This window comes from Oncorhynchus gorbuscha, linkage group LG18, assembly GCF_021184085.1.
Source record: "Oncorhynchus gorbuscha isolate QuinsamMale2020 ecotype Even-year linkage group LG18, OgorEven_v1.0, whole genome shotgun sequence".
In the NCBI taxonomy this organism is placed as follows: Eukaryota; Metazoa; Chordata; class Actinopteri; order Salmoniformes; family Salmonidae; genus Oncorhynchus; species Oncorhynchus gorbuscha.
The window spans coordinates 14,394,245-14,403,333 of record NC_060190.1 but is presented as its reverse complement, the minus strand read 5'-3'; the positions used below and the strand labels follow the sequence as shown (position 1 = coordinate 14,403,333).

Here is a 9,089-nt window from a genome sequence, read left to right as displayed (position 1 = left end):
TTAATGTGAAACAGATCTACACATAGTCACATACATACAGTACCAGTAAAGAAAAAGGGGTTTTCTTTATATTCACTATTTTCCACATTGTAGAATAATAGAAGACATCAAAACTATGAAATAACACATATGGATTCATGTAGTTACCAAAAAAAGTGTTAAACAAATCAAATTATATTTTATATTTGAGATTCTTCAAAGTAGACACCCTTTGCCTTGACAGCTTTGCACACTATTGGCATTCTCTCAACCAGCTTCATCAGGTAGTCACCTGGAATTCATTTCAATTAACAGGTGTGCCTTGTTAAATGTTAATTGATATAATTTCTTTCCTTAATGCATTTGAGCCAATCGGTTGTGTTGTGACAAAGTAGGGGTGGTATACAGAAGATAGCCCTATTTGGTAAAAGACCAAGTCCATATTATGGCAAGTACAGCTCAAATAAGCAAAGAGAAAATGACAGTCCATTACTGGTCAGCCCATCTGGAACATTTCAAGAATTTTGAAAGTTTCTTCAAGTGCAGTCGCAAAAACCATCAAGCACTATGATGCAACTGGCTCTCATGAGGACCGCCACAGGAAAGGAAGACCCAGAGTTACCTCTGCTGCAGAGGATAAGTTAATTAGAGTTAATTGCACCTCAGATTGCAGCCCAAATAAAAGCTTCAGAGTTCAAGTAAAACAAATCTCAACATCACCTGTTCAGAGCAGACTGTGTGAATCAGGTCTACATGGTCAAAATGCTGCAAAGAAACCACTACTAAAGGACACCAATAAGAAGAGACTTGCTTGGGCCAAAAAAACATGAGCAATGTACATTAGACCGGTGGAAATCTGTCCTTTTGTCTAATGAGTCCAAATGTGAGATTTCTGGTTCCACCCGATGTGTCTTTGTGAGACGCAGAGTAGGTGAACAGATGATATCCGCATGTGTGGTTCCCACCGTGTAGCATGGAGGAGGAGGTGTGATGGTGTGGGGGTGCTTTGCTGGTGACACTGTCAGTGATTTATTTAGAATTGAAGGCACACTTAACCAGCATGGCTACCACAGCACGCTGCAGCGATACGCCATCCCATCTTGTTTGCGCTTCGTGGGACTATCATTTGTTTTTCAACAGGACAATGACCCAACACACCTCCAGGCTGTGTAAGGGCTATTTTACCAAGGAGAGTGATGGAGTGCTTGCATTAGATGACCTGACCTTCACAATCGCCCGACCTCAACCCAATTAAGATGGTTTGGGATGAGTTGGACCGCAGAGTGAAGGAAAAGCAGCCAACAAGGGCTCAGCATATGTGGGAACTCCTTCAAGACTGTTGGAAAATCATTCCAGGTGAAGCTGGTTGATAGAATGCCAGGAGTGTGCAAAGCTGTCATCAAGGCAAAGGGTGGCTACTTTGAAAAATATCAAATATATAATGAACCACTTTTTTGGTTACTACATGATTCCATGTGTTATTTCATAGTTTTGACATCTTCACTATTATTCTACCATGTAGAAAATAGTCAAATAGGAAAACCTTTGAATGAGTAGGTGTGTCCAAACTTTTAACTGGTAATGTACACTCCTGTAGTGGTCTATCACATACTCACTAATGTGGGGCGAGCATTGCTCCCTAAAGTGATACAAATGATAATGATGCTCCAATCCCATGGAACGTTAAGACATTTATATTCTGTGTTAATGATGGATGGAATGGCATCAGGGGGTTCGTATGCGTGAGATGGGAGGGAGCCAATCTAACAGGAGCACAGGATGTAACAGTCCCAGGGCCATCTCCTGCCGATCTGCAAGCACTAGCATTCTCCACATGAGGGCGCTGTAACAGAGAAATTGGAGGCAGCATTGGCGTAATGAGAAGGTTACTGTGCTTCTGAGAGACACACACACACACACACACACACACACACACACACACACACACACACACACACACACACACACACGGTTCTTACCTCCTCACTGGTAGAACTTCAGCTCTGTGTCCACACAGTCAAAGAACAGGTCCCCCAGTTCCTCATCTGCTGGTATTTCTCCACTGAGCAGGGCTGATATGTCCGTCAGACACTGGCCCTCCAACATCCTCAACGTCTCAGTCAGAGCATTCCCTGCATCCTGTGGGACAGAAACACACACACGCAAAAATACACACATGAATGCCCCCCCACACACAAGCACGTGCACAAGCAGAGAAGACCTGACAAACAGCAATTTGTGAAGTTTATAGGGAATTATAAAAGTTCAAAGTCGGTGATGTACGTAACACAATATCCATCAGTCCGTACCCACACTCAAAGTAAAAAATGTAACACTTTTTAAAATATATTTTTTTAATACTCTATGAAAGTGTAGCCTATTACATTCAGCCGTGGCATATTCAACACATTTCATTCTAACCCCTTCTACACGTACCGGGTTGGTCTCCATAGTCTGCAGGGCCCCCTCGTGGGCCTTGTACAGGTCGTGCCTGCGGTCCACTTGGCTCTGGAAGCGTGGCTGCTTCCTGACCGGGTCGTCTGGGCCGTACTGTGGGGAGATCACCCTCGACACTGGGGTCACAGACTCAGAGAAGATAAAAGGCTTGAAAACAGACCTGGCAGGACGGAGGACAGTCCGGTAGGAGGAGGAGGGCAGGGGGTAAGGACCAAATGAAACACACAGACACAGAGAAACTCCTATCAAGACGCAGTTTTGCCAAAGGGGGAAATGATGAAGATGAAAAAGAGCAATAGAGAGATAAACGGCAAAGAGCGAATCTGAGTCTGAATCTTAAGAAGCACTTCCAGATAGCCTGAGGGGTTCCTGGGCCTGGTTCCAAACCAATCCCTTGCCACTTCTCCTACACCCTTGTTGAGTCCCTCTTGCCAATCTGAAAGAACTGGAAAGGTTTCAGCAAAATAGCAACATTACCACATAGCTCTCTGGTAGGCTCGGGGGAGTTTCCCAAACATTTCTCACACACTTATCCAGCTCATTTAGATTAAACACAAGGAGTAGACAACAATGGGGTTAGGGTCAGAGTGATTAGTTTGGGACCAGGCCGGTGAGGTGACGCACCTGGAGGGGTCAGGGGTGGCAGTGAGGAAGTGGATGCAGGGCAGGCTGGGGTCACGGGGCAGGATGGACACCATGCTGCCAGTGGTGCGGAACCCCCCAGAGTCCATGCAGATCCCACTGGGCTTGTCCCTCAGGATGGACATCATCACCTCGGCCGTCACAGAACCTGGGGAACCCAGAAAATGTATCGTCTAAGTACGTTATTAGTCGTCTATTTTTATGGGAAAGCCGACCGGAGAGGAAATGGCAGGACATGAAATGGCAGGAGACAGGAAATGACATAGCTAGTTACATGTAATGTACTTTCAATGGTAAGAGGGGATACCAGGCCTTTATTATGTGTAATAAAAATAGCTGTATAAGCAATACGGCAACCAAACCAAACCTGTATAGTGTTGTTAATATTCTGCTTTAACATCATTTTGGGAGTTTTTACAGTTATAAGGAGTTGAAAGTGTTGAATTAGATTAGAATATAAAGAATAGTCTCCCTCACCATCATGCTGTTGAAGGAGCTGTGTGCCCCCACTGTAGCGCTTCTTGGCCAGTTCCATCCTGGCGGGGGGGGTTTCAGACTTGAACACCTCGTTGAAGCAGAACTCTCCCTCGCCGCTCCACCAACCCTGGGCCTGGGCCACACTCCGCAGCTCTGGGTGCTCAGCCGAGATATCCGTCCCGATGGTCAGCGCATTGGAGATGTTCTTCACCCCCTCTGTGGGAAGCAAAGACAGGCGGGGGGTGCACAGTTGTATACTGCTGGTAGAATTTGCTCAGATATACTTATGTCCTAACCATAAGGGTAAAACCACAAAAATAATCTCCTGTGGGCAGATTTTGCTCGTAGACTGAATAATCTGCAGAGACTGAATGGGAGGTGTGAGATAAGGAGCAGCATTAGTTCTGGTTTTGGGGTTTTCCTCGCTGGTTATTTGCACGTATCATGATTGGGTGAAGGCGGTGCTAAAACTGCTTCGGTTGGAGGGGGGGGGGGGTGGAGACTTCATATTTGCCACTCTCAATTTCTAACACGGACTGTATGAACAAATAAATTAATCCCTCAGCTGACCAAGTTACGTGGGATTTTACTTCTTAACAGAGATTAACCCAAAACTAACCTCTGATTCAAAACGTATGTCCATACTACAGCTCCAGTGATGTTAGAGCAATTTTCTCACCATGTAACTTCCTGTGCCACTCTCAGTTTCCCCCCCAAAGTCCATTCACACTACAGCTCCCACGGTGTTACAGCAGTTTCCTCACCGGTGACTTTCTGTGCCACCCAGAGCTTGCCGGTAGTCTCCAGGACCCAGGCCTCGTTGCGGTCCACCAGAAGGAAGGAGTTGTGGTAGCTGAAGGGCGCCGGGTCCTCCCTGCATGGCCCCCCCTGGCCGTGCTGCTCCAGCAGACCAGTGATCACACTCACCGCCCCCCAGGCACTGTCCGCACGCTCAAGCCCCAAGCTGTCAAGCAATAGAATAGAGTAGAGGAGTAGAGTAGAGTAGATTAGAGCAGTAGAGTAGAGCAGTAGAGTAGAATAGAATATAGTAGAATAGAGTAGAGCAGAGTAGAATACCTGGAGAATAGAACAGTGTTTCCCAACCTTGGTCCTCGAGTACCCCCAACAGTACACTTTTTTGTTGTAGCTCTTGACAAACACACCTCATTCAGCTCATTGAGGGCTTGAAAATTAGTTGACAAGTTGAATCAGGTGTGCTTGTCCAGGGTTACAATAAAAATGTTTACTGTTGTGGGTACTCGAGGACCAGGGTTGGGATACTGGAACAGAATATTGATAGAATAGAATAGATTATGAGTAGAATAGAATCAAATAGAACATTCTGTCTTATATTATTCCACTGACACCACATACACACAGTTGCGAGGCTGGTAGCAGCATAGGGCCAGCCAAAGAGCAGCATAGGGTCAGCCACAGAGCAGCATAGGGTCAGCCACAGAGCAGCATAGGGTCAGCATAGGGTCAGCCACAGAGCAGCATAGGGCCAGCCACAGAGCAGCATAGGGCCAGCCACAGAGCAGCATAGTGTCAGCCACATAGCAGCATAGGGTCAGCCACATAGCAGCATAGGGTCAGCCACATAGCAGCATAGGGTCAGCCACATAGCAGCATAGGGTCAGCCACAGAGTAGCATAGGGTCAGCCACAGAGCAGCATAGGGTCAGCCACAGAGCAGCATATGGTCAGCCACAGAGCAGCAGCCCCTGGAGTAGGTTAGTCCTGCTGCTGCTATATCACTGCTATATCACTGCAGTCAGTGGTACAACAGGACCAACCTGCGGCTGCCATTGCCAACTGTTAAAATGATTTGTTCAGCGTTACACTTCAATCCTTTAAATGTTATGCTTATGACAATGTAAAGACAGCTTTAGGACATAAGTGAAAACACACTTGGACCAGATTCAATCAAAACTCCTATGGAAATGTTTCGGCAGTAGGGCCTATCTTTGTTTACACGACTAGTCCCTACGCACACATTTAAGTATTAACCTGTGATGAAGGAAGTCTACCTAGTACATTTACAGTAGCACATCTGCTACTGCATTGCCCTATATTGCTTTTCTGAATACAGGCTGACTAAGTACATCTACTTTTCAACAAATTTACCAATTACAACAATGCATTGATTATTCACACCAAACTTTGAGTGATGTGATTCTGAAGTTAGTAAATTGATTCTCAAAGGGTAGTGCTACCCTATCGTTCCTGGTCCTGGGATCCAATGTTGTCTGACATAGCCAGACAAGTCATTCAATCAGACCGCTCGGTCAGGAACCTGGAACCTGACCATACAGCCAGCCAGCCCGTCTCTCCATCTTTCAGACCAGGAGGTGATTCTGAAGTTAGGATTCACTTGGCCCCCAAAACAACACTACTGTTTGGTATGCTGGCCTACGGTCAGCCGGGCTTACCGAACCAGGTCCATTCCTAGCAGGGCTTCCCCTGGATCGATAGCTTCGCGGGTCCACACAGCCTCGTTCCCGATGCAGACCCCCTTGTCGTTGGCCCCCATCTCGGCCCCCCACAGCCAGGAAGGCCGGCTGAGGACCACAGCATGGGTGTGTTCTGCTTGGGGGATCTGAATGTACGTGCACTGCAGGACGAGAGATGGAGACTTACCTTGTTGTTCAATTCTCTTTTTTTTGGATTGTAACATCAAATATACTGGCAAACCCTACCAACACACACTCAGCCAATACCTTAAGCCTGTCGTATAAACCGTTGATAACATAAAGGCGTGAAAATAAATATAAATGATAGTCTATCATTCAAACTTTAAACTTTGAGAATCGTAAATGAGAAAATGTTGATTGTGTATACCTAGGTGGGGTATTTTAGAGGTTTGATAACCCTTCTCAGTTGTATTGCCCAGACTGACTGCTCACCAGTGAAAACAACTCTAATCCAATTAGTGATGTTGGTCACAGAGCAAAACACCTGTTGTTAACATTTTTAACATAACTCTGACTACAGGCCTACATACAATGATCAGAGGGCAGATGGATTTGAGTTCTTTAACCATGCTTCATCCAGGTTTAATCTCATTGAGATCAAATCTCTTTTTCAAGAGAGCCCTGATCCAAGATGGCAGCAGGCTTGTAATTTGCAGCAGGGTCAATCTATGGGGAGAAGTGAAGCTAGGCCTAGCTTACCTCCAGCATGGTCCCAGATGGGTGACTGGTTGCCGGGTAGTAAAGAACCTCCTGGACCTCATCTCTAGGACGGTCTGAGTTCTTCCCAAAAATCACGTGATCATCTTGCGAGCCGGGGGGCAAGGACACAAAGCAGTCACACGAGAGGGGTGGCTCGGGCTCTGCCATCCTGCATGAACAAGAGGACAAGCAAACACCAGAAATATATTACCAGAAAATAAACTGCTATCATATCGGAGGCCAGGAGTTTTTCCTGGTCAGGCCAAATTATCAGGAAAAAGTCCTACCCTTAGTCATACATTGGTCAAATCTGGAATACTCATAGTTATGTTGGTCAATAAATTGTAGAAGCGTTTAAGCAAACTCAACAATATAGACATACTGTATATCGCTGTCACTATTCACTATCAATTAGTCATGTTTTTACAGCTTTTCAATTTAAAATTTCCCACTCTGACTATTGTATATAGCCTAAGAAGCCTATACACGTGACACAAGGCATCCATCCCTGTAAAGACACAGTATCTTTAGGGAAGTCTCAGGTATAATATGTTCTTCCTGTCAACTAGTGCATTGACCATCCCTTCTCAAACAGAGCGACAAGGAGGCAGTCTTGTGCACTGCACTTCTCGGTAATCTTTACAAATCCGAATGGTCCTTGCCGTCTCCTTCTTCTTATCAACATGGCTATTTAGTAACGCTGTCCCTATTATAAAATTCGGAAACATTTTAACCAATGTGATCGAAGTCTTGTGGAGACATTATGGCCTAAAATGGTCTTTAGTCAAACGTTTATTTAAAATAGGGCCTATATAAACGGTAACGTTAGCGATGTGCCCTTGCTGTCCCTTCCCGGTTTCAGGAGATATCACGCTAAAATGCACAAATAAACGACTGTCATTTCACTTCAATCCAAGGGTTGGCTGTCATTATAATCTGTTGAGCAATAGAGCTACTGATATGTTTCAAATTCCTACAGTAAAATCGTTACCTTTTTAATCGCAAAACCAGACGCTGTAGCAAAGAGAAGGCAGGTTGTCGTGGAGCTACCGTACCACGTGATCGTATCCAAAGGTTGTATTTAAAGGTCTAGTCTCGTTGATTACTTGCTGCAAATACATAACAGAAAAACAAGTGTATAGCCCTTTTCAACAATTAGCCAACAAATGTTGGTGTAACAAAAGGCACAATGAGATTGTTCCACATAAAGTAATTGGATAGATTCCAGGTGATTCAAGAATACATCATCACAACTGTTTAGATTTGAATCCTCTATATTCTATTATCAAATAGATAAATAACTGAATTGCTCAAAAAGAGCATATCCATCCCAACCATCGAAAATCCGCCATACTTATTATTCTCCTTCTGTTTCCACCTGTAGCTCAAATCTGTAAAAGCAACCAACACCAAAACAACTTTAAAACGTGCAGGCTTGCTGTCTTCAGGTTGTAAGAACAATACTTTCTGATACTACTTGTAGCTTACCTTTCACACTACAAACACTTTTGCATAAATCCCAATCACTTTTAATGGTCATAGGTTTAAATGGAGAGGATAGGTTTTAAAAAATGGAGCTGCTACTCCTCTAGAACTATCAAAGATAGAAACTCCATTCAACTTTTAAAACGTGCAGATGGTCTGGAATTGTGTGCTTGTTGATACTATGTATACTTTTTGAACGTAACTGTTTGAAATTAGCATAAAAGCTCCATAGATTTAAAGCAAAATGTGGATTTGCCACTGCTCTTGAACCGTTTCAGCTACAAACACCAACCCAAAGTTGACATGTGCAGACTGACTCAACTTAGATTGCTTTTCAGAAGATTGTTTATACCACATGTACTTTTTGAACTATAATCATTTTAAACACCAACCCAATGTGGACATGTGCGGACTGAATCAACACAGTTAGTTGCGACTATTCATACTTCATAAACTATAAAGCTTGTTATATCCCATTTCATTTTAAAGGCAGAATGCAGGTTTCAACATTCTAAACTGAAATCACTACCACAAATTTTTCAGAATGTTCAAACTGAAGACCTTAGAGAGCTTAAAAACGCATAATATGGCTCATGATGCTGTAGTACTCATTCTATCTTACTATACTAGCCCACTATAACCCACTATAATAACTCCAAACCACCCCAAAATGGGTAACTATAACTAACCCATGTAGCCTATGAAAACCCTATTACTACCAATAATACTTCTACTATTACTACAGATGTTGCCACCACTATCACTATACTACTATTTCACAACCATAAATACTTCAAGACTTTCAAGCACACAAATTTATGTCATTTTCTAGTCAATAAAAGTTATATTTCAAGTAAGATTTGAAAACTTATGTATG

At 43.9% G+C, this 9,089-nt stretch overlaps 1 protein-coding gene across 1 annotated transcript; it reads right to left on the bottom strand.

The window, feature by feature from the left end:
* Nucleotides 1–1,434: 1,434 nt before the first annotated feature.
* On the bottom strand, nucleotides 1,435–7,832 carry scrn2 (secernin 2). Its single transcript, XM_046311421.1, has 9 exons — nucleotides 7,719–7,832; nucleotides 6,728–6,896; nucleotides 5,987–6,168; nucleotides 4,320–4,519; nucleotides 3,556–3,771; nucleotides 3,061–3,226; nucleotides 2,416–2,596; nucleotides 1,959–2,118; nucleotides 1,435–1,822 (listed from the first exon to the last, which is right to left on the bottom strand). Exons 2-8 carry the CDS (start codon nucleotides 6,893–6,895, stop codon nucleotides 1,963–1,965), a joined length of 1,269 nt encoding a protein of 422 aa, XP_046167377.1. The 5' UTR covers nucleotide 6,896; nucleotides 7,719–7,832; the 3' UTR covers nucleotides 1,435–1,822; nucleotides 1,959–1,962.
* Nucleotides 7,833–9,089: the final 1,257 nt, after the last annotated feature.